This window comes from Phoca vitulina, unplaced genomic scaffold (assembly GCF_004348235.1).
Source record: "Phoca vitulina isolate PV1807 unplaced genomic scaffold, GSC_HSeal_1.0 scaffold12, whole genome shotgun sequence".
In the NCBI taxonomy this organism is placed as follows: Eukaryota; Metazoa; Chordata; class Mammalia; order Carnivora; family Phocidae; genus Phoca; species Phoca vitulina.
Window position 1 is genome coordinate 32,084,358 of NW_022589715.1, and position 27,288 is coordinate 32,111,645.

Sequence of the window (27,288 nt, forward strand, 5' to 3'; positions counted from 1 at the left end):
TCCCAGGGTCCTGGGATCGAGCCCCGCATTGGGCTCCCTGCTCAGTGGGAAGCCTGCTTCTCCCTCTCCCACTCCCCTTGCTTGTGTTCCCTCTCCCGCTGTGTCTCTCTCTGTCAAATAAATAAAATCTAAAAAAAAAAAAAAAAAAAAAAAACTTAATAGCAAAAAAACCCTAAACAAGCCAATTAAAAATGGGGAGAGAATCTAATAAGGTGCTCAACATCACTAATCAGCAGGGCAATGCAAATCAAAACTACAATGAGACATCACCTTATACCTGTTAGAATGGCTATTATCAAAAAGACAACAAATAACAACTGTTGGTGAGGATGGAGAAAAGGAAACCCTTGTGCCCTGTTAGAATGTACATTGGTGCAGCCAGTATAGAAAACACTAGGAAGGTTCCTCAAAAAATTAAAAATAGAACTACCGTAAGATCTAGCAATCCCACTTCTAGGTATAAATCCAAAGGAAGTGAAATCAGGATCTTTTTTTTTGTTTTTTAAGATTTATTTATTTATTTGACAGAGAGAGACACAGCGAGAGAGGGAACACAAGCAGGGGGAGTGGGAGAGGGAGAAGCAGGCTTTCTGCAGAGCAGGGAGCCCAATGCGGGGCTCGATCCCAGGACCCTGGGATCATGACCTGAGCCAAAGGCAGAAGCTTAACAACTGAGCCACCCAGGTGCCCCAAAATCAGGATCTTGCAGAGAGATCTGCACTCCCATGTTCACTACAGCATCATTCACATAGCCAAGCAACCTGTGTCCATTGATGGATCAATGGATAAAGAAAATGTGATATATATACACACAAACACATACACATAATGGAGTATTATTCACCCATAAAAAAGAATGAAATTTTGCCATTTGCAACAACATGGTTGAACTTAGAAGGTATTATGCTAAGTGAAATAAGTCACACAGAGAAAGACACATACCGGTATGTATGACTTCACGTTTATGTGGAATCTAAAAAACCAAACAAATGAACAAACAAACCAAAAGCAGAAACAGACCCATAAATACAGAGAACAAATTGATGGTTGTCAGATGGGAGGGGAATGAGGAATGGGGTGAAGAGGAATGGGAGGTATAGGCTTTCAGTTATGATATGAATAAAAGTCTTGGGCATGAAAGGTATAGCATAGGGAATATAGTCAGTGGTATTGCAGTAGTGTTGTATGGTTACATATGGGAGCTACACTTGTGGTGAGCATAGCATAATCTATAGACCTGTCAAATCAATATTCTGTATACCTGAAACTAATATAATGTTGTGTGTCAACTATAATTTTTAAAAAATCTTGCCATTTGCAACAACATGGACGGAGCTAGAGAGTATAATACTAAGTGAAATAAGTCAGAGAAAGACATACGATATGATTTAACTCATGTGGAATTTAAGAAACAAAACAGATGAGCAAAGGAAAAACAAGAGACAAACCAAGAAATAGACTCTTAACTATAGAGAGCAAACTGATGGTTACCAGAGGGGAGGAGGACAGAAGGATGGGTGAAATAGGTGATGGAGAGTACACTTATCATGATAAGTTCTGAGTAATGTATAGAATTGCTGAATCACTATATTGTACACCTGAAACAAATATAACACTGTATATTAACTATACTGGAATTAAAATTAAAAACTTAATAAATTTTTTTAAAAGCTAAATGATGAATAACCAGTCACAAAAGGACAAATCCTATATGATTCTACTCATACAAAGTATTGCAAGTAGTCTAAGTAGAAAGGTGGTTGCTGAGTGGGGGAGATTGTTGTTTAATGGGTACAGATCTTCAGTTTTGCTAGGTGAAAAGGTTCTAGAGCTCTATTGCAAAACAGTGTGAATACACTTAACACTGCTCAACTGTATACTTGTAAACTGTTGAGATAGTAAATCTTGTTACGTATTTTTTACCACAATAAAAAAAACTAATAGTTATAAGAGAGGACATAACACAGTACAACTATCAAAAAATGACTGCCTTATAGATACTGGCTAGAAGTAAGAGATTACTTCAAATCTGATATTAGAGAAGAAGGGTAAAAAGAAAAATGGGCTCGGAGCTAATTCCAGTATTGCTCATAGTAGGGAACCAACAGACAGTGCTCCCCTAAAAAAGATAGTTGTCAAGGGTATTGTATAAAAGTATACATACAAATGTAATTATTAAAGTAAAAATAAGCCTTCCCAAACATTAAAAGTTTATATACACATTAAATAAGGCAGATAACATAGTCCCTGTGCGTGTGTCCAATGAAACATAAATTTGAGGCCAAACATAAAGATCATATCAATAAATGTAAATTAATTAAACTCGTTTATAAAAAGACAAAGCTAAGATTAGCTAACAAAGCAAAATCCAATACTATGCTGCATGCAAGATGGATACACACTCACTCTCAGGGAGGGAGGAGTGGAGGGATGCAAGGAAATGGAAAATTTGATTCAGAAAAATTAAAAATAAAAGGGTAAATAAAGATATGGACAAATGCAAATTAAAACAAATGGGAGGTACACTTCAATAACTCATAAGGTAGAATTCAGACCAAAAAGAGAAACAAGAACACTTCATAATGCTAAAAGATGCAATTCATAATGAAGATGTAATAGTTCTGAAAATTCCAAACAACATGGCAACAGCCATCATTAAGCAGAAATTACAAGAAATGCAAGGAGAATATACTTTCAATTTAAGAAAGATCAAGTGGACAAAAAATTAGGATGTAGAAGACCTAAACAATATAATCAGTGAGTTAGATCTTTTAGATCCATAATAAACTCTGAACTCTGATAATGGAGGGTTATATTTTGGTAAATGCTTATGGAAGCATTCAGGAAAATTAGCCCTATCTTAGGCTACATACAAGGGAAACTGCAATAAGCCTGTTAATCTGAGGAAAAGAGAAATAATATAGGAAAGTGTACTCTGACCTGAGAGAATGAAATGAGAAATGAATTAATAAAATAAAAATTAAAAGGCCTGTTGGGGTACATGGCTGGCACAATCAGTAGAGCGTGCAAGTCTTGATCTCGGGGTTGTGAGTTCAAGCCTCACATTGGGTGTAGAGATTTTTTTTTTTAAATAAAAGTCCTGTTACCTGGAAATTTGAAAACATAGTATTGAATATTCTGAGATGAAGTTAAATTGCAGAATTTCTTCAAAATAAAAATAATGAAAATCTAATATATCAAAATCTTTGACATATCACAGGAAAATTTATAGTATTTAAGTTATATTAAAAATGAAATTCAAAGGCTCATACAGAACTTAAAAGCTAAGAAACAAAAAGAAAGCAATCTCTACCCCTCAAAAAAAAAAAAAAAGGAAAGACTGAATAAAAGTGAAAGCAGAAATTAATGCTAGAATTTCTAGCATTTAATTTCTAGAAACTGAAGCTAGAAAACAGATTAATCCAAAATTTGGTCATTTGAAAAAAATCATCAACACAGACAAATCACTAGCTACCGCTTTTCAAGGGGAAAAGGAAGGACATACAAATACACAGAATTAGACATGATAAATGGGGAATGATGATCAAAACAGAAGAAATTTAAAGTAACATAAGAGACTATTTTACAGAACTCTGAATAAATTTGAAGACTTCATTAGAATAGATAATTTTTAAGAAGACTATAATTTACCAGACTAGCATTAAGTCTTAAATGACAAGTTACCATAGAAGAAAATAGAAGAACTAAAATGCTCTCCCCCCACACTAAAATACCTCACCCCAGCAGGAAAATTCTACCAAATATGTAAAAATCAGAGTATCTCAAAGGCTGTTAAACTTTCCCAGGCCATTAAAAAGGAGGCAAATTTCCAAGTTCCTGTTATATGAGTAAAGTAAACCATTGATTTTTTACCTATCAAAGGCATTACTTCAGACCATTCTCACTTATGAATATCATTATAACAACTCTTAAATTAAACATAGTACATTTTAAAAATCATGACCAAGTGTGGTTTATTCCTTTATGCAAGAATGGTTTATGTTAGGAAATCCATTAATTCATTATATTCATAGAACTAAGAAGTAAAACCTTATGATCACTTTCACAGATACAGAAAGGACATTTGACACAATCAGTTCTCCCCAAGTTAACTTATAAATTTAATACTATGCTTACAAAAATACCATCAGACTTTTTCCCCCTGATATCAACAAGTTACTTCTAAAATTGTTTGGAAAGATGAATAAGAAAAGCCAGGAAAATCCTGCAAAAGTAGAATGAGAGGAAATGGTCCCACAGACATTTAAGCATACCATAAAGACTATAATTAAAAGTATTATATTGGTATCCCAATGGAACAGAGTAGACAACTCCTATGAAATTTAGTATATGATAAGAGCAGTTCAAATCAGTGAGGTAAAGATGAACGTCAACTTTTTAGAAAGTGGAATCTAATAAGTGGAATGATTATATTGGATTTGTTAAAATAAGATTGGATTCACTCCTCACACCAAAATAAATTCAAGAAGGATGAAGGATTTAAATCATGTAAGCACTAGAAAGAAAAAATGGGTGAAGTCCAGTATAAGCTGGGAATTAGGGAAACTTTCAAAAGAGGTATGGTAGGCAAAAGGGATCCTCCAAAAAGTCCATATCTGAATCCCTAGAACCTGTGAATATGCTATGCTACATGGCAAAAGGGACTTTGCAAATGTTATACCAGAATTCTTTAGATTGGCAATTTTATGAATATGTTTCATAATTTTTAGAAATGTATATATTTTTTCATAGTACAGTCTTTTAATAAAGAATAAAATGTTAATTAACAAAAAAAAATGTAATTACAGTTGCATTATCCAGTGGGCACAATCTATCAAATGAGCCAGAGTCAAAAAAAATGTGGCAGTTAAAAGAGGTCAGAAAGTTTTGAAGTGTGAAAAAAATTTGAACTTCTCTTGCTGGAGGAATTCTCATTGAGAGCTTGAGAGGGAATGCAGGCAACCTCTAAGAGCAAAGAATGGCCCTAGCTGATAACCAGAAAGGAATAAGAGACCTTAGTGCTACAACCTCAAGGAACTGAAGTCAGCCAACAACCTGAATGAGCTTGCAACAAAATCTTCCCCACAGAACCTTTAGACACCAGCCCAGCCCAGCCAACAACTTGATTTCAATCTTGTAAGGCCCTGAGCAAGGAGTCCAGCCAAAGTACACTGTACATGGACTTCCAGCCCACAGAACAGTGAGATAACAGATGGGCATTGACTTAAGGTGCTAAATTTGTGGTAACTGGTTATGGCAACAAAAAATCAACACACCAAGTTTCAAAATCCAGAAGTTAAAAGGGAAAAGTGATAAATGTAATAACCTAAAATTAAAATATTTTACAGGGAAAAAATACATTAAGCAAATTTTTAAGATATGACTAATGGAAAAATATTTGCAACTTACGTGAATAAAAATTTAGTATCTCTAGGGGTGCCTGGGTGGCTCAGTTAAGCATCCAACTTTTGATTTCAGCTCAGGTCATTATCTCAGCATAGTGAAATCGAGCCTCACGTTGAGCCCCGCACTGGGTGTGGAGTCTGCTTAAGATTCTCTCCTTCTCCTTCTGCCCTTCCCCCCACTGCTTGTGCTTGCTCTCTCTCTCTAAAAAAACAAAACAAAACAAAAAAAACTTTGCTATCTCTAAAATATTAAGAGCTTCTAAAATAAAGAAAAAACTCACATTCTTAAAGTAAAATGGATTAAAGATAGGAACAGAAAGTTCCCATCAAATTAAAACTACCCTGAGATATTTTCCACCTGTTAGATTCTAAAAGTCTGACAGTATATTCTGTTGGCAAGATTGGAGGGATGAATACATACACTGCCAGTGGGAATGCAAAATAATGTAAGTCCTATATAAAAGTATTTGACAATATCTAATCTATGAAGTTACCCTTTGATCCAGAAATCTCACTTCTAGAAATTTAATCCAAAGACACCCTCGTCAAAAAAGAAGTACACACACACACACACACGAAAAGATGAATGCACAAAGCTATTCATTATAGTACTGTTTATGTATTTTTGTTTAAATTTTTATAATAGTTATTATAGAGAGAAGAAGGAACTAGGGAGAAGAGTTCAGGTGTGGAACTTAGATTTCTTTGAATATGCCTTTCTTTACAGACTGGACTCTGGAACCATTAATTTTACATAATTATAAAACAAAATAAGCTGTTAAAAAAAGTAATCCTGGGGTGCCTGGGTGGCTTAGTTGGTTAAACAGCTGCCTTCGGCTCAAGTCATGATCCTGGAGTGCCGAGATCGAGTTCCCCATCGGGCTCCCTGCTTGGCGGGGAGTCTGCTTCTCCCTCTGACCCTCCTCCCTCTCATGCTCTCTCTCTTTCTCATTCTCTCTCTCTCTCAAATAAATAAAATCTTAAAAAAAAAAAAAAAAGTAATCCTGAAATGAAGCAAAGCTAACTATGTATCCAATTGTTGCCATAATAATGAAGGAATTATTCCAAGTTACTTTTAAAAATACAATATTTGTAACTCTACATCTCAAATAGGTATACCCCAAGGATAAAAATAGTCCTTCAAAAAAAAAAATCTTTAACTGTTTTATAATCATATCAGCGGCAGTATTACTGAGAATCCAAGAGTCACACATGTGGTACAGAATAATGCAAACAATAATGATAATATTATTAAGAACTAGGATTTTCAACATCGGAGAATGGTGATATAAGTACAGTAACACTGATGAAAAAGAAAAATTACTGGAGACCTGAACTTAAACTGACAATATCAGTATTAAATAATGATGTAGTTTCTATTTAAAAAAAAAAAAAAAGAGAGAGAGACAGAAACCAAACCAAGCATCAAACAAGATAGCACAACAAATGGAAAGATATTCCATGCCCATGGATTGGAAAAACCAATATTGTTAAAATGTCCATACTACCCAAAGCAATCTAGGGACACTTGGGTGGCTCAGTCAGTTAAGTGTCTGACTTCTGATTTCAGCTCAGGTCATGATCCCAGCTCATGAGATCAAGCCCCTCTTCAGACTCTGTGCTGGGCATGGAGCCTACTTAAGATTCTCTCTCTCTTCCTCTGCCCCTCCCAGCCCCCCTACTCCACTTGCTCTCTGTCTCAAAAATAAATAAATTAATTAAAAAAAAAAAAACTACCCAAAGCAAACTGTTGATTGTATGGAATCTACAAAAAAAAAAAAAAATTTGTATGGAACCACAAAAGACCTCGAATAGCCAAAGCAATCTTGAGAAGAAAATAAAGCTGGAGATAACACAATCCCAAATTTCAATATATACTACAAAGCTGTAGGAATCAAAACAGTATGATACTGGCATAATAACAGACACACAGATCCAGGAACAGAATAGAGAGTCCAGAAATAAACTCATGCTTTTATAGTCAATTAATCTACAACAAAGGAGGCAAGAATATACAATGGGGAAAAGACAGCCTCTTCAACAAATGGTGTTGGGAAAACTGGACAGCTACATAAAAAATGAAAACAGACCACTTTCTTAAGCCACACATAAACTCAAAATGAATGAAAGACCTAAATCTGAGACATAAAACCATAAAACTCCTAGAAGAATATATAGGCAGTAATATCTTTGACATTGGCCGCAGAAACATTTTTCTAGATATGTCTCCTCTGGCAAGGGAAGCAAAAGCAAAATTAAACTACTGGACCAAAATAAAAAGCTTCTGCACAGTAAAGGAAACCATCCACAAAGCAAAAAGACAACCTACTGAATGGGAGAAGATATTTGCAAATGACATATCTGATAAGGGTTTAATAACAAAAATATATAAAGAAGTTATACATCTTGGGGTGCCTGGGTGGCTCAGTTGGTTAAGCGACTGCCTTCAGCTCAGGTCATGATCCCAGAGTCCTGGGATCGAGTCCCACATCAGGCTCTCGGCTCATCGGAGAGCCTGCTTCTCCCTCTGACCCTCTCCCCTCTCATGCTGTTTCTCACTCTCTCTCTCAAATAAATAAATAAATAAAATCTTTAAAGAAAAAAAAGTTATACATCTTAACCCCCCCCCAATAATACAATTGAAATATGGGCAGAGGACCTGAATAGAAATTTTTCCAAAGAAGTCATACAGATGGCCAGTGGACACATGAAGAGATGCTCAACATAACTAATCATCAAACTAAAACCACAAAGACATACATACCACCTCACACCTGTCAGAATGTCTAAAATCAAAAAGACAAGAAGTAACGTGTTGGAGAGGATATGAAGAAAAAGGAACTCTTGTGCACAGTTGGTGGGAATGCAAATTGGTGCAGCCACTGTGGAAAACAGTATAGATACTCCTCAAAAAATTAAAAATAGGGGCACCTGGGTGGCTCAGTTGTTAAGTGTCTGCCTTCAGCTCAGGTCATGGTCCCAGGGTCCTGGGAACGAGCCCTGCGTCGGGCTCCCTGCTCAGCGGGGAGCCTGCTTCTCCCTCTCCCCCACCCCCGCTCATGTTCTCTCTTGCTATCTCTTGCTCTCAAATAAATAAAATCCTTAAAAATTAAAAATAGAAATAACATACAATCCAGCATTTCTACTACTATGTATCTATTTAAAATAATACTAAATAAAATAAGTCAGAGAAAGACAAATACCATATGAGTTCAATCATACGTGGAATTTAAGAAACAAATGAACCGAAGAAAAAAAGAGAAACAAGAAAACACACTCTTAAATACACAAAATGAAGTGGTGGTTGCCAGATAAGAGGCGGATGAGGGAATGGGTAAAATAAAGTGGATTAAGAGTACATTTACCTTGATAAACACTGAGTAAAAGCATAGAATTGTACCCGAAACTAATATATTAATTATACTTCAATAAAAAATAATAAAAAAGGGGAATCACTTATCTTTTAAGAGATACAATATAAAATATTTCAAGCAAAATGATCTGTCTAGGATTTGCTTCAATTATTATTCCAGTGGTTAGAGTGTGGAAGTGGTAGAGGATTGAGAAGAAATAAGATTGACCATTCCTGGTAATTGTTGAAGCTGGATAATGGAGAACTAGCTAAGGGTTCACTATACTGTTCTCTTTAGTTCCAGACATGTTGAAATTCCATGATAAGATGTCTGGGGGGTGGGGGGGGTATGTTTAAATAACAAGCTGGCATAAATAAAAATACCCTTGTAAATATCTTTGTACTCATTATGCTAGTGTTTAGGATAAATTTCAAGGTACAGTATTTCTAGGCCAAAAAGAGAAATATTTTTATTTTTATTCATACTGCCAAATTTCCCTTTAAGTGTTGATTTACAACAGTATACAATCAACAGTATACAAGATGCCCATTTCTAAAACCCTTACCAACAATCTGAGAAGTTAGATGACCTGTCCAAGATCAGATGGCACAGCCAAGAATAAAACTCAGATAATGGTCAGTAATTATCATATTGCCTGAGTCAATTTATTAATTTGAACAGAGTGTAAATTTGCAATTGAGTTCAAAAAAGGAGATGTGTGCTAAGAGAACTTACTGCTGTCATACATTTGTCTTCTGAAATAAATGGCACTATTTCCTTGGTTATCTTATACACTGTTCTTTAAATCTCTTTTGTTGGCTTTACGCCTTCAAAGGAGATATCCGTTCCAGTCTAAAATGTCCCAGAGATTTTCAGGGTAAAACACATTTCAAGATATGCGATACACGGAAGAATGAAAATCTTTTATAACATTGTTTGTTAAACTGACAGCTCTACTTAACAGAAGCCATTAAAATATTTACAAAGTAGCAGCTGCTCTTGTAAAAAAATACAGCTTTTTGGAGGCATAAAAATAAACAAGTTGATAAGTACAAGGTAAGCCATTTGACGGCTTCGTTGTATACACTGCACAACATACAGAAAATTCTGATATTTACAGAGCAATTATACTGTAAAGCCTTTTAAGTTAAAAGGACACAGACCAAGTAAGAACTGTTTGCAAGAATTCTTCATACTGATCTTTTAAACAATTCAGAAAGCCCCCAGACATAATCTTTTAAGAAGTATTAGGTTTTTGGTGTTTTTTTTCTTTTAAATAAAGCTTTGTTCTTAGAAGATAATTATATATATGTATACATCTAGAAACTGAATTGGGTATATGGACTACCAGTTTAAAATCTTTTGCTTTAGGAAAACAAAATTCTAGATAATTCCTGCTTTCTAGCAAACACATGAAGTTACCCAATTCAGTAAGCTTTAGCCCAAACTCTTCCTCTCCCAAAAATATGACTATAAAAGTAATAGATCACTAAGGCTATAACCTCTCCCTACCCTATCCTCTGGCTTTACCCTAAACAAAATTCTGCCTCTTTGTAGTTTGCTAGTCTAAGACTTTATGCTTTGTTTACTAGATGGCACCAAACTACTAGTCATGCCTACAACCTTCCCAGAAATTTAGTAAGCTCAATATTATATTTTTAAATAAAGCCACACTAGTATAGCTATAATCTAAGACCATCTGACTTAAAATAGTTAATTTAAGACTAAAGAGACTGTTGAATTAATCCTTTTTTACTAACTGTTCTTCCCTTCTGCTGACATTTCCCCCAACTGCAACAATAATCATTTGCTGCTACTGTGCATCTTACTTTCATTTTATATTCAAGAAAGCACAATTTAAGCATTTTTATAAGCACAAAAAAACCAAAATAAGCCTTTTAGTATCTTCCAAGAACTTTTCCTCTCTGCCTCTATGTTGCTAGTCGTTATTTCTTCTGACCATTTCCCTATCCTGCTATCAAACTGTAAGCTCATCAAGGACAAGGATTATTTCATTTTGATGTTTATATCCCCCAATCAGTAGAGCAACCTGCATAGAGCAGACTCTCAATGAAAGTTTGCCTATATGAATAACCAAAGCTTACTTTCACATTTGAAAATGGAACCACCTGAGAACTCTGTTTATTGGCAGAGATTTATACATTCTCATTTCGGGTTTATGAATAGCAAAGACTAAAAATGGCACATGTAATGGTATTCTGGAAAGTAAGTTTGCTTATGAAAACACTTCCTACAAACATTTTTTTCCTTAAGATAATACTAACAGATCTCCAAGAAGAATTTATTACTGAAAATTATTGGAATCTAAACCATATGTATTTTGTAATGGACATGAAAAAAAACTGGTAACAATAGGAATCGGAAAAAGGACTCAATGTGAAAATAAATGCAATCATCTTTGTCTCCGTAAAAGCATTTAGTTTTTACCTGTTACAGTTTTACACACATATTGTGGAAACTAGTGACTTTGCTGTGGAAGGGGTGACTTCAGAAAGATAGGAAGCTTCAGGCCCCTGTTCTCCCATGAAGACACCAACTTAACAGCAATATAAGAAACAAAATACCTTTGTGAGAACTTTAGAAACAGTTAGGGGGCTATAGGACCCACACCAATGGGGTGGTTCCCAATAAGAGTAAAAAAGCTCACTGCATTTTGCTTAGCCTACACAATACCCCTCTCCTCGGGCAGCATGGTACAATAGGAAGACCATCACCCAGGAACCAGCCCCTCCCTTGAAACAGAAGAAATAGAGTAGAACTTAAGTACAGTGTTCTGGCTTCTCTGGGAGCTGCACAAGGAACTGATTTCTGTCCTTCCTGGCTCAGGGTGTTGATGAGAATGACAGCAGTATAGTTTGCATATCAGGTTGGAGGCCACTGAATACAGGTGAGGGCCTCGGTGCAATGAAACAGCAGAGGCTCTGCAGTCATGCAGGCAGGCACTAGTCAGAGCAAGAGAATAAGGGCAGAGTAATTTAATAGAAATAGAAACAAAAATCTCCGGGGGGGGGGGGGGGGGAAAGGGAAGTCAAGACAATCAAAAGCACCCATATATACTAAAATGAAAGCACACACACACCCTCAAAGAAGACACATCAGAAAAGGACCGAGAGGCCCCAGAACCTCTAGCTAGTCTGTTTGGTAAAGATCTTTCCCTCAACAAAACCAGTCCATAAAGACTAGAAGAGATGGCTATTTTTTCAAATGACAAAATCTCAAGAAAAGACAACAAGGCATACAAAGAAACAGGGAAACATGGCTTGATCAAAGGATTAAAAATAAGCCCCAGAAATTGAAGATAAAGAAATGCATATGTATAAAGTTCCTAAGAACTTAAAGTAATTACCATAAAAATGATTAGTAACCTTAGAGAGAACACAGGTAACTACACAAATGAGGAAAACAATGCATGAACAAAAAGTATATCTGCAAAGAGATAGAAAATATTAAAAGAAAAAAAACTCCACAAATTCTGCAGCTGAAAAATATAATAACCAAACTGAAAAATTCACCAAAGGAGTTCAAAAACAGACTTGATCAGGCAGAAGAAAGAACTGGCAAAATTGAACACAGGTCATTTGAATTCATTGAGTCAGAGAAACAAAAAGAAAAAAAGAATGAAGAAAGGTGAAGAGAGCCTAAGAGACTTATGGGACACCATCAAAGAGGCCAATATATGCATTATAGGAGTCCCAGAAGGAAAAGAGAAAGGACAGAGAGCTCATTTGAGAAAAATAATAGCTGAAAACTTCCCAAATCTAAGAAAGAAATCAAAACACAAACTCAAGAACTCAAATGATTCCAACTAGCAAAACCACAGAGACCTACATTATAACCAAACTGTTAAAAGTCAAAGAGAATCTTGAAAACAGCAAGAGAAAAAGGACTCATCATGTACAGAGGAGCCTCAGTGAGATTATCAGATTTCTCAGCAGAAACCTTGCAGATTACAAGAGAATGGGATAATATACTAAAAGTGCTAGAAGAAAAAAACTGTCAACCAAGATTATTGTGTCCTGTAAAAATGTGCTTTGAAACTGAAGAAGAAATTAAGATCTTCCCAAATAAAAGCTGAAGAAATTCAGTACCACTTATCTGCCATACCAAAAAAAAAATGCTAGAGTCCTGCAAATTGAAACAGAAAAATGCTAGACAGCAACATTAAGTCATATGAAAGTATAAGGTTACCCAGTAAAGAAAGCTAAATACATGAACAAATCCTGTATTACTGTTAACTGCATAAATCTACTTTTAATTCTTATATAGAGTATAAAAGACAAAAACTCCCCAAAACCCTGTAAATCTATGTTAACAGGTACACAATATATAAAGATATAATTTGTAACAATAACAAATGACAGGGGCAGAACTGTAAAGGAGTAAGGTGTGTAATAGAAGTTATCAGTTTAAAATAGATTTTTTAACTTTTATTTTATGTAATCAAAATTATAGCCAAAAGAAAAACTATAGAATACACAAAAAAGGAAATGAGAAGGAAATCAGCATATCAGCATATCACTACCAAAAAACAAACAAACAAAAAACACCCACAAAGAAATTTTTAAAAAATGCAGTAAGAGAAATAAAGGACAAAAAAGCTGTCAGACATTAGAAAACATGTAACAAAATGGCAATGGTAAGTCCTTCTGTGTCAATAATTAGTTTAAATGTAAATGGATTAAAATTCCCAATCAAAAAACAGATTGGCTGAGTGGATTAAAAAAACAAGATCCAACAACAGGCTGAAAGTGAAAGGATGGAAAAAGATATTCTGTACAAATGATAAGAGAGCAGAGTTGTCTAATATCAGACAAATAGATTTTGACAGTCAAAAACTGTCACAAAAGACAGAGAAATGTATTATATAATGATAAAAAGAACAACTCACAAAGAGGATATAACAATTACAAATATTTATTTAGCAAAAACTGACAGAATTGGTAGGAGAAATAGAGAGTAACAAAATAATAGTGGGAGACTTCAATACCCACCTTTCAATAATAGAAGAACAACCAAACAGAAGATCAGTAAGAGAGGACTTGAACAATACTATACACCAAGTGGACCTAACAGACATATGCAGAACACTCACACAACAATGTAAAATATATTCTTCTCAAGTGCACATGGAACATTCTGCTGGACAGACCTTAAGTCAGGCAAAAAAACCCAAGTCTTAACAATATTAAAAAGCCTGAAATCATAAAAGGTATCTTTTCTTAACATGGTGGAATAAAACTAGAAATCTACAGCAGAAGGAAAACTAAAAAACCTGTAAATATGTGTGTATTAGGGTTCTCCAGAGAAACAGCACAAATAGAATATATATATAGATACACGAGGGGATTTATTATGAGAATTGGCTCACATGATTGTGGAGACTGAGAAGTCCCACAATATGCCATCTGCAAGCTTGAGAACCAAGAAAGCTGGTGGTGTAATTCAGTCCCAACTGTGAAGGCCGGAGAACCAGACAAGCCAGTATACCAGACTGGTATAACTCCCAGTCTGGGGCCAATGGCTTGAGAAGGGGAAGGGGTTGGGCACCACTGGTACAAGTTCCAGAGTCCAAAGGCCTATGAACCAGGAGTTCCAATGTCAGAAGGCAGGAGAAGATGGATATACCGGTTAAGAAAAAAAGGGACAATTTGTCCTTTCTCTGTCTTTTTGTTCTATTTGGGCCTTCAAGACTGGATGGTAACTGTCCACATTGGTAAGAGTAGACTTCTTTACTCAGTCTACTGATTCAAATGCTAATTGCTTCATGAACCCACTCACAGACATACCCAAAAATAATGTTTTACTGCCTACAGGCATCCCCTAGCTCAGTCAAGTTGCACATAAAATTAACCATCACGACATGGAGATTAAACAACACACTTTTAAATAACCAATGGGTCAAAGAAGAAATCACAAGGGAAATCAGAAAATATCTTGAGAAAAATGAAAATGAAAACACAACATACCAAAACTTATGGGATGAAGCAAAAGCAGTGCTAAGAGAATTTATATCATTAAATGTTTACATTAAAAAGAAGAAAGATCTCAGATCAACAACCTAACTTTACACCACAGGAACTAGAAAAAGAACTAAGCCCCAAGTTAACAGAAGGAAGCAAATAACAAAGATCAAAGCTGAAATAAATGAAATGGACACCAGAAAAACAATAGCAAAGACCAAGGAAACTAAGAGTTGTTTTTTTAACTTCAACAAAAATTGACAAATCATTAGCTAGATTAAGGGAAAAAAAGGAATGACTCAAAAAATGAAAATCAAAAATGAAAGGGGCTGTTACAACCAATACCACAGAAATAAAAAGGATTCTAAGTATATTATGAACAATTGCATGCCAACAAATTGTAAAACCTAGAAGAAATGGATAAATTCTAGAAATGGATAAATCAAAAAGAAAAGTCCAGGACTTGATGGCTTTACTGGAAATTCTACTACACATTAAAAGAAGAATTAACACCAATCCTCCTGAAACTTGTACAAAAATTTGAAAAGGAAACAACATCCCAAACTCATTCTATGAAGTCATCATTACTCTATTACTGACAATACTGATTCCATCTTTGGCCCTCCATCTTGTTCATGTTCACTTGGTGACCTCTCTTGGGGTGACATATTCCAGACCCCTTGGAGATTAATATACATACCTTAGAAAGCCTGCCAAGGTCAGGATAGCGGGGAGGCATGTTCTAGCCTCCCATGAATCTGTTAGCAATAACACAGTCTTTCTCTTGCCTGACACACAGGTGGTGCCACAGGATCTAATTAAAGGTTAGCTATCAATTAGGTGCATGCACACCCTTTGAGGTGCATGTGAACCCTCTGATCTCACTGCACTGTCCTTCTTTGTGTCCCCTTGCTCTAATAAAATCTGTGGACTAAGGTCTGGATTTTGTGGAGAATAACTGTGCAGCTGCCATGGATCATCCTCTACCTGATCTCCCCCATCAGTAAGTTACCCTTAATAAAACTCTGTGTAAACTGTATAGAGTCACCTCCTTTGTTTTCCTGTCTCAAAGTGCCTTCTCAATTTAGGAATACTTTGATGTCCCTCCCCCACTCTCTTAGCACCCTAGTACCAAAGCCAGACAAAGACACTAAGGAATAGACCAATATCTCTGATGAATGTTGATACAAAATTCTTAACAAAATACTACTAAACCAAATTCAGCAGCATATTAAAAAGACTATACTCCAAGTAATTTATTTCTGAAATGCAAGGACAGTTCAACCTACAAAAATAAATTGACTTAATACCACATTAACAGAATAAGGGACAGAAACTATATATTTCTCAATTGATACAGAAAAAACATTTGGCAAAACTCAATACCCATTCATGATAGAAACTCAATAAACTAAATCTAGAAGGAAACTACCTTGACATAAAAAAGACCCATACTAAAATTATTAAAATCCCACAGCTAACATCATAGTCAATAGTGAAAAACTGAAAGCTTTTCCTCTACAATCATGAACAAGACAAAGATGCCCTCTTCTCTATTTCTTTTCAACACAGTACTGGGAGTCCCAGCCAGAGCAATTGGGAAATAAAATAAATAAAAGGCATCCAAATCAGAAACAGACTCTTAACTACAGAGAAGAAACTGATGATTGCCAGAGGGGAGGTGGGTGGGAGGATGGGTAAAATAGGTGATGGAGATTAAGGAGTGTGTTTGCTGTGATGAGCACCGGGTGTTGTATGGAAGTGTTGAATCTCTGTATAGTATACCTGAAACTAATATTACACTATATGTTAACTAACTGGAATTTAAATAAAAACTTAAAAAAAAATTTTAGTGAATAATTTGTAAAGAAAATTTTAAAAACAATTCTGTTTACAAGAGCATCAAGAAAAATAAAAATTTTAGGAATAAACCTAAGGAGGTGAAAGACTTATACACTGAAAAGTAGAAAACACTGCTGAAAGAAAATAAACACAGTACTAAGTGAAAAAGCATCCCTTTTGTTTATGGGTTGTAGGATTTATTTTTAAAATGTCCATACATCCCAAAGGAATCTACAGATTCAATGTAATCTTATCAAAATCCCAATGACATATTTTACAGAAACAGAAAAACCCATCCTAAAATTCATATGGAATCTCAAGAGACCCTGAAGAATTAAAGTAATTTTGAGAAAGAATAAAGCTTAAGGACTCACACTTCATTTCAAAACTTACTACACAAAGCTATAGTAATCAAAACAATATAGTACTGGCATAAAAACAGACATATAGACTGATGGAATAAAACAGCCTAGAAATAAACCCTTACACATATGGTCAAATGATTTTCAACAAGGGTGCTGGGTCCATTCAGTGGGGGGAAGGAAAATCTTTTCAACAAATGGTGCTTGGAAAACTGGATATCCATATTTTAAAAAATGAAGTTGGACCTTTAACTTGTACCATATATGAAAATTAACTCAAAATGTATCAAAGACCTAAATGTAAAACCTAAACTACAAAACTTTTAGGGAAAAAACAGGGAGAAAGTTTCATGACATTGGATTTGGCAATGGTTACCAAAAGTATAGGCAACAAAAGTAAAAATATATCGGACTGCATCAAAATTTAAAACTTTTATTCATCAAAGGACACTATCAACAGAATAAAAAGGCAACCCATGAAATGGGAGAAAATACTTGAAAATCATATATCTGATAAGGGATTAATACCCAGAATATATAAAGTACTCCTAAAACTCAACAACAAAAATCAAACAACCTGATTCAAAAATGGGCAAATGGACTTGAATAGATATTTCACCAATGAAGATAAATAAATGGTCAATAAGGACATGAAAATATGTTCAACATCACTGATAATTATGGAAATGCAAAATCAAAACTATAACGAGTTATCACCTCATACCCATTAGAATGGCTATAAAAAAAAAAAAAATACACCAAAATTACAAGTGTTGGCAAAGTTGTGGAAAAATTGGAGCACTGTTGGTACGATTGTAAAATGGTGCAACCACAATGAAAACAACATGGTGGTTCATTAATTAAAAACAGTTGGGGCACCTGGCTGGCTCAGTCGGAGGAGCATGCGACTCTTGATCCGGGGGTTGTGAGTTTGAGCCCCACACTGGGTGTAGAGATTACTTAAATAAAACTTTACATTTAATTAAAGAAATTGCTTAATTAAGAAATTAAAAATAGAACTTACATATGATCCAGCAACCCCACTTATAGCTATATATCTAAAGGAATTATAATCAGGGTATCAAAAAGATATCTGCACACCCATATTCATAACAGAATTATTCACGATAGCCAAAAGCTGGAAGCAATCCAAATTTCCATGGATGGACAAATGGATAAACAAAATGTGGTATATACATACGGTGGAATATCATTCAGCCTTAAAAAGGAAGGAAATCCTAAAACATGGATAAACCATGAGGACATTATGCAGAGGGAAATATGCCAGTCACATAAATGCAAATACTATATAATACCACTTAAATGAAGTATCCAAAGTAGTCAGATTTATAGAAACAAAAAGCAAAATGGTGGTTACCAGGGCCTAGAGGAAGGGAAAGAGAAATAAATAGGGAGTTGTTTAATGGGTATACAGTGTCAATTTTACAAGCAGAAAAAAATTTTGGAGATGTATTGCACAATAAGATGAATATACTTAATACTACTGAACTGCACACTTAGAAAATAGTTAACATGTAAAAAAAAAATACACACACATAGTGTGGTCCTAAGAGTTTTTGGCCTTTAATAAAGTTTATGTTTTTTCAGATATATTTTTCACAACTTCAACATGTTTCACAATTTTTCTAAACAATGCCCTAAGCTGCCAATTTTAAAGTTTGCTCTGTACATCTGTATGATGTGGGAACAGCAAACTCTCTATACACTTTAAAATTCCAATTAAGATGAGTAAATATTGGAAAAGATACATTCCTATAAAAGATACTTTCCTTTTTTGCTTTCAAATTGTGTTCTATATGTGGGATGTAAAATAATTCACTTCTATTTTCCAATATAATAAAGTATTCCAGTTGTTAGTTAACAACAAAAAATATTTGATTAATAAAATGCTGGTTAAAAACACTATGAATGGGGAAGTTATAAATGAATTTTTAAAATGTGAATTTGAAAACATTAATTCATTCAATTACCAAATGTGAACTTGAAAACATTAATTACTCAGTTATCAAATTCCCCTGGTTGAGCTAAGTGTCAGAAGGAGAGAAGTCATATAGGGAGTACGACTACAAGATTTACACTATATAGTTAACAAATTTTTAAGAAGTTTCATTGGGATATGTGGAAGTTTTCCTGTAATCATAAAGGAGCTACCAGAAATCTTATTTGATTTTGACTCATACCTTGATCATTTTTTAACAGAACTCCTGGGGCCTTTGGACAGAGGAGATATGCTAAATGAAGCTTTTGTTGGCCTATCTTTAGTTCCTCAAGGAGAAGACACATTTCCAGATAACCTCCCTCCCTTTTGTTCAATCCATAAACATATTATTCAACAAAGAACACTGAATGTCTCTTCTAATAGGTAAGATACGTTGAATTGAGAAAAGTGCTCCACAGAGTGTTTAGTATTAAACAATTTAAATATTCCCTGTTGAAATGCAAACTAATACTTAAGCAAGAATATTTCAAAATGTCAAAGAAAAAAATGTGTATTTTCTCATGGCAATGACTTTGCAGTAGTTTGGTCATGCGAGAGAGCAGGTATGATGGAGGAAGAATTCAATGTAAACAGAATACTGTTAGAATGAATGTTATTCCAGGCCAAGATGAACATGAAATTACTATAACATATCAAATTCTATTTTTATTCTGTTGTTAAATTTTAGAATTGTTAGATTATTAAATTAAAATATTAATTTTTAGTATATTTAGTATGTTTAGTATATTTAGTTTGTAACTCATATGATCATACTTATGCAACTTTGCCATTAGTTTCTGAAATCTGATAAATAATTTCATATATATCCAGCTGATTATATGGGTTATTGAGAAAATAAACAGGATAAATGTGAAATAAAAATACGAGACAAAGTAATATTATTTATAATGGTAATTATGTTAGTCACCATTATAATTTGCTCTGAAGCAGAGGTCAACAAACTTTTTGTGTAAAGCACCAGATATTAGGCTTTGTGGATCATACAGACTCTATCACAACACTCAACTCTGCCATTGTAGTATGAAAGCAGCCACAGACAATACATAAATAAATGAGAGTGGCTGTGTTACAATAAAACTTTATTTACAAAAACAGGCGGTGGGCAGGATCTGGCCCCCATTCTGCAGTTTACACACCTGCTCCTGAGGATCCCAACTATATGCAGTAATTGTGAAGAGGCTGTATTTTTTATATATATCATATGAAATATAGGTCATATATTTCATATCAATTATACATATATACTCATAATATCCTTGAGGAAAATGCCTCAAACTACATAGTTTAATTAATACTAAATAAAGGAACAGAATTTCCAGGTATGGCAGAGTTTAGAGGTGAGTAAATCTTCTCCCCAGGAAACAATTATAAAACTGGACAAAAATTACCATTTCAGAGCTCTGGAAATCAAATAGGAGCAAACAAGAATTTGATAAGAATTATTCATGAAAAAATGCTGAACTTCTAGTAATAAAGGGGAAATCTGATATTCAGGGGCTGCTCCCATCCTTTCTTGACCCCCAAGCTAGTTCAGCCTTGTAGTTCTACTAGGGTAGGACAAGCTGTGAAAAACAACAGCTGACTTGATTTGGAGCTTAGAGTGGAAAAACCTTGCCCAGCAGCATTATCAATAAAACAGCAAACTAACTGTCAGTAAAAGTAACAAATTTGATAGGAAATGAACAGGGAAAGCCATAGCTCTACTAGCCTGCTTAGGTCAAGTGACAGAACGGGAGACTAGCCAAAAATTTTTTAACAGGAAGATCTGGAATAAGAGAATCAGAGAGGGTCTAACTAAGCTCTCTACACATTCCTGATGGAGTTGTATGACCTCTTATTTTTTGGCTCCCTTTTATCTTGTGGGACCCTAAATTTTCCCCTTTTGTTCTTTCTTCCTTCACACCCAGCTGTCAGAAGGTGCCTCTCCCTTTTTGCCTTTTTTCACCCACCCATCTCCCCACCACAGAAGCTGTGCATTTAAAAAACTACCCCTTCACACTGCATGGTGTAGTTCATGCTCTAATCTACAAGAACACCAGGATGTGGAGATCATGCCCTGGGATTTGGCATTTTTTCCATTTTATTTACAATTGTCTGGAAGTTCTCTGTCAAGTCATGCTGAAGGTGGGGCTTTCATGTAGTTTCTTTTCTTCTTTTATTATGTTCTGTATCATTTATAGAGGAAGTACTGGGAAGTGCAAAGGAAGGCAGCCAATATTGTCTTCAACTAACTGGAAGTCCTACTTCTTTATTTACTTTTTTAAAAATCATTTTACTGGGGTATAATTTACATGCACCATAAAATTTGCCCCCTGTAAGTATACAATTCAATGATGTTTGCTAAATTTATAAAGTTATGCAACTACCACCAGAGTGGTTTTAGAACATTTCCATTGCCACAAAGTTCCCTTGTGCCAACTTACAGTGCATTCCCACTCCCACCTCCAGCCTGAGCCACCCACTGGTCTGCTTTCTGCCTCTAGAGGAACTTCATATAAATGAAATCCTATAGTCTGGAAACTTCATATAAATGAATTCATACAATATGTTGTCTTTTGTGTCAGGCTTCTTTCACTTAGCATTATGGTTTCTGAGGTTCATACATGTTGTAGCATGTAGTTTATTCCTTTTTCGTTTCTGAATAGTATTCCATTGTATGAATATACCACATTTTGTTTATCTACTCACCAGCTGCTGGATATTTTTAATTACTTCCAGATTTGGGCTATTATGAATAATGTTGTTATAAATATTCACATATAAGTCTTCAAGGGGACATGTTTTCAATTCCCATGGGTAGATATCTAGGAGTGGAATTTCTGGATCATATTTTAAGTTTATATTTATCTTGTTAGTTTTTAGAAACTACCAAATTGTTTTTCCAAAGTGACTATAACATTTTACATACCCATCAGCAATGTACAACGGTTCCAGTTTCTCTGTATCTCACCTGTGGTTGGTATTGTCAGTCTTTTTGATTATAGTCATTCTACTGGGTATAAAGTAGTATCTCATTATGATTTTAATTTGCATTTCCCTAATGACTAATAATGTTGAGCATTTTTATGTGATTATTAGCCATTAGTATATCTTCTTTGGTGAATTATCTATTCAAAACTCTGTCCATTTTTAAAATAATTTCTCTTATTATTGAATTATAAGACCTCTTTACATATTCTTAATTGTAATCAGATCAAATAACTTGCAAATGCAGAAGAATTAAACAAGCATCACCCTTTTCAAAAATAAAATACAAGGTAAGACAAAAGTAGAGCAGTGATTTTTAAAAACTCAATGAAAAGAAGTGTAAACTAATGATTTTATAGCTATCCAAGCTCTCTTTCAAGTATCAAGGCTAAAGAGAAATAATTTTCATGAACCCTTCTTGAGGAACATACTAAAGGAAGAGCTTCATCCAACCATGAGATAACTGGAAAAACCTCAGCAAAAGAACTAATTCTGAACATTTTAATACATATAAATGTAGACAGAAGACCAAAAAAGGGGCGCCTGGGTGGCTCAGTCAATTGAGCTACAGACTTTTGGTTTTGGCTTAGGTCATAACCTCAGGGTCCTGGGATCAAGCCCCGCCATGCTCTGCAGTGGGTATGGCGTCTGCTTAAGGATTTTCTCTCTCCCCTCCCCCTACTCACGCATACATCTGCACATGCTCTTTCTCAAACAAATAAATAAATCCTAAAAAAGAAAAAGACCAAAAGGGGAGAGTGGAGAGATGAATGTGGAAGACTCTTAAATAGAAATGATACAACTGAAAAAATGGGAGGGGAACAAAGAGTGAAAGAGAAAAGTAGAATAAGCTATGATTGTTGTATAGACATAGGTGGGAGTTAAAAGACAATAATAAACACTGATACATCAGATAATGAAAGGTTAACTAAGAAGAGACTAAGGGCATTAGAAAAAACATCAGTACAAAGGTAACCACTAAAACTAAATACAAACCTTCCCAAAAAAATACACCCACTTAAGAAATATAAGAATCACACCCACTTAAGAAATGTAAGCAAATATTACAAAATTCACATAATTATAAAATATTCAAAGAGAGATCAAGAATATCAGTCATATCAATTAATATAAATAGCCTTAACTCCTCTATTAATAGAAAAAGATTTTCAGTATGCCCACAAACCAAGATCCAGCTATATTCTGTATACAAGAGAGACATCGAGGAGGGCACCTGGGTTGGCTCAGTTGGTTGAGCATCCAACTTTGGTTTCAGCTCAGATCATGATCTCATGGGTTGTGGGACTGAGCCCTCCTTCATGTTCCACACTCAGCAGGGAGTCTGCTTGAAGATTCTCTCCCTCTGCCCCTCCCCCAACTTGTACTAAAATAAATCAATCTTTAAAGAGATATATCTAAAATAAATTGATCTGGGCATGCCTGGGTGGCTCAGTCGTTAAGTGTCTGCCTTCGGCTAAGGTCATGATCCCAGGTTCCTGGGATCGAGCCCCACATTGGGCTCCCTGACTTGGCGGGAAGCCTGCTTCTCCCTCTCCCACTCCCCCTGCTTGTGTTCCCTCTCTTGCTGCCTTTCTCTGTCAAATAAAAAAATAAAATAAATAAATAAACTGATCTAGAAAAACTAAAAATAAAGAGATGGGAAAAGATATCCTAGGCAAATGAAAATAAGAAACCAACAGAACTCCTGGTTATAGAAAGAACAGAATTAAAGCCCCCAAGTATTAAATATTGACAAAGAAATACTAATATCCAAATTTCACAACAAATATATAACCAATATGTAAGCACCAACTAACACAGAAACCACCTCTATGAAGTTACATCTATAAGAAATGCAAGGAGACATAGACACTAGTAACAGGAGATTTTCACTCATTATTCTTATTACAAAATAGATTAGGCAAAAAATGAGAAAGAACACCTAAACAACATAATGAGTAATGTAATATTATGGATATTTATCAAATTCTACACTCTGATCATGGAAAATAGATTTTTTCCCCAAATATTCACCAAAAAATGATATGTTAGGTGCCAAAAGGATATCACTAAGTTCCATAAGAAAGAACTATTAGAAATACTCTGTGATCACAATGCAATACAACTAGAAATGTTTAACGAGAAACAAAAGGACCATCCTCCTAGAAATTTTAAAACCTTCTATTAACTCCTGCGTGAAAGAAGAAAATAGCATGAATTCTTAAAAAAATAATTATAATGAAACACTGCATATCACAATCTATGGAATGTACTGAAAGCAATAATTAGAAAAAAGTACTAGCACTAAATACTTTAATCAGAGAAAATGAAAAAACAAAATAAACTAATTCCCACTCAAAAATCTGAAAAAAATAACAAGAAACTAAACCAAAATAAGTAAAAGGAAAGGAAATAATAAAGATAAAAGGAAAAATTAATGAGGCAGAGTGGAGGTTGGGAAATTCTCTTAAACGTGTAGAGAGTAAATATTTTAGGCTTGTGGGCCATATGTTCTCTCCTGCAATTACTCAAATCTTGTCGCAGCACAAAAGCAGCTGTTTGTAATACATAAAATGAATGAACATGGCTGTGATCCAGTAAAACTTTATTTATACAAACAGGTGACTGGCTGACAGGCCATAGTTTACTGACCCCTAAGGTAGAAGTTTAAAAACAAAATAAAAAATTACAGACCTGATTAAATCTAGATGTTTTTGAAAAAAAGAAAATAGACCAAGGAGAGAAAGCATAAATATACAAAATAAGAAGTGGCACAGAGAGGGAGGAATTAACCATTGTAACAGATTTTTTTTTTTAATAATAAGAGACCACTTTGTAGATTTCTATGCAAATACATTTAAAAGCAGAAAGAAATTTCCTAGGTAAATACAAATTGCCAAAAGTAACCACCATTAGATTTAGAAATCTGAAGCAGACCAATTTCCATGAAAGAAATACACAAAATTCTTAAGGAAGTACCCTATGAAAAAGGCCCAGATGTTTTGATTAGAGAATTCTACCTCCAACCCTTGTTCAAAGAACAGATATTTTAATTGCTCTACAAACTGTTCCAATACATTAAAATTAAAAACTTCCTATAGTACAAAAAAAAGATGACTACAAATGAATATCACTCATGAATATCAATGTAAAAATATTAAGTATTACCAAACAAAATTCAACCCCTAAATCTATCCTGACGTTACAAGGTTGGTTCAATGTTACCAAATCCATTGAGATGCACTGAGATCATACAGCATACTAATAGATCTATGGTTAATAAAAATCATATGATTATTTCTATAGATGCTGAAAAAGCCTTTGACAAAACACAACCCCCTCCCTGATAAAAATACTCAAGAAAATAGAAATTGAGGGATATATTATAACGTAAGAATATATGTATATATACATATATATGTATACATATATAACTTAGTCCTAATGCTGGTATCTTATTTAATGGGGAATCACTAAGGGCATTTCTGCTAAGATCAGAAACAAGGCAAGAATACCCACTATCTCTGCTACTGTTCAACACTGTACTAGAGTTATTAGCCATTACAATTAGATCAATCAACCAGATCAAAGGGGCAAACTATGACCCACTGGCCAAATCCAAACCTGCTGACTATTCTTATAAATAAAGTTTTATTAGAATAAAACCATACCCATTCATTTATTTATCATCTATAGTAGTTGAGACTGTATGGTCCTCAAAACCTAAAAATTTATTATCTAGTACTTTGCAGAAAAATTTTGCCAATCCTTGAACTAGAGAACAAAAATTGGTAAGGAAATAAAAGTATCTTCATTTGCAATGATATGACAATATAACAGAAGAGCCCTAGGGAATCAATGATAAAACATAATCAAATATTTCAAAAATAGTAAGGTAGAAAGAAGTAAAATTAATGTACAAGAACCAATAGCCTTCATATACACAAATGAGTTAGAGGATATAATGGTAGAGGAAAACTCCATTTATGTTATCAACAAAGATTAAATACTGAGGAATAAACTGAACAACAAATATACAAAATTCACATGATGGAAATTTTAAAACACTCTGACATACATAAAAATGGCCTTGAGCAAATGAGAGGATATCCCCTTTTCTTGAATAGGATGACTCAACATCATAAAGATGTCAGTTCTCTCTAAATTAATGTATTATATTAAATTATTAAATTAACTAAATTTAGAGGCACCTGGGTGGCTCAGTCATTAAGTGTCTGCCTTCCGCTTGGGTCGTGATCCTGGGGTCCTGGGATCAAGTCCCGCACTGGGCTCCCTGCTTGGTGGGAAGCCTGCTTCTCCCTCTCCCTCTCCCACTCCCCCTGCTTGTGTTCCCTCTCTCGCTGTGTCTCTGTCAAATAAATAAAATCTTTAAAAAAAATAATAAATAATAAATTAACTAAATTTAATGTAATCCCAATAAAAAGACCAACATACTTTTTTATTGAGTTAGACAAAGTGATATTAAGGTTAACATAAAAAAAGAAAAACAAAACAAAGAAGAAACTAAGAGGAGCTAGTCCACCGGATACTAAAATACCCTAACTATAAAGCTTTGTAACACTGTCACACTTGTATTTTTATGTGATTATTAGATTACTATCTGCTTCCTCATTAACCTATAAACTCCATGAAGGCAAAAACCATCATGATTCTTAGATACTATCATTTCTTTAAGCCCTAGCACAATGCCTGGTGCGTAGTTAGCACACTGCAAGGCCTGCCGCACTCTTCAAGTTCTCAAGTGTGGGGGTGGGGGGGAGGAAGAGGAAAGATACAGATAAGAAACAAGCAAAAATACATAACTAAGGTCATTCAATTAATGGTAAGTACTAGGAAAAAATACAAAGAATTGGTGATTAGAGTAAAGGCACTATTTGAGTTAAGGGCTGAATGACAAGGAGTCATCTATGTGAAAATGTGGTATACTGCCAGTAGATTCTAGGGAGGGGTAACAGCACATGCAAAGGCCCTAGGGTAGAAATAAGTTTGGGAGGTTTAAGTAACAGAGAGCCAATACAGCTAAACTATAAACGGGGCATGGAAGATAATAAATTATTAGGGCCTGTAGGCCATGTCAGTGTGTAAGATCTTTGTTTTAATTGCAGTGAGAAGACAATAAAGGATATTAGAGTGTATGGTGTGCAGAATAATGGCCTCCCAAAGATGTCCACATCCTAATCCCAAGATTCTATAAATATATTACGTGGCAAAGGGGAATTAAGGTAGCAGGTGGAATTAAGGCTGCTAATCATCTGACTTTAAAACAGGGAGTTTATGCTGGATTATCTAGATGGGCCTAATGTAATCCTTAAATGTGAAAGAGGTCCTTAAATGTGG

The 27,288-nt window shown here is 34.7% G+C and overlaps 1 protein-coding gene across 2 annotated transcripts in view; it reads left to right on the plus strand.

Annotated features, from left to right (window-relative positions):
• The window catches only part of WDPCP (WD repeat containing planar cell polarity effector), a 399,135-nt gene that overhangs the window by 366,298 nt on the left and 5,549 nt on the right, over positions 1 to 27,288 (plus strand). For both annotated transcript variants that reach the window (XM_032410864.1, XM_032410865.1), the window contains one exon: positions 19,164 to 19,326. In XM_032410864.1, coding sequence (XP_032266755.1) covers positions 19,164 to 19,326 — 163 coding nt within the window. The remainder of the gene's footprint in view (positions 1 to 19,163; positions 19,327 to 27,288) is intronic.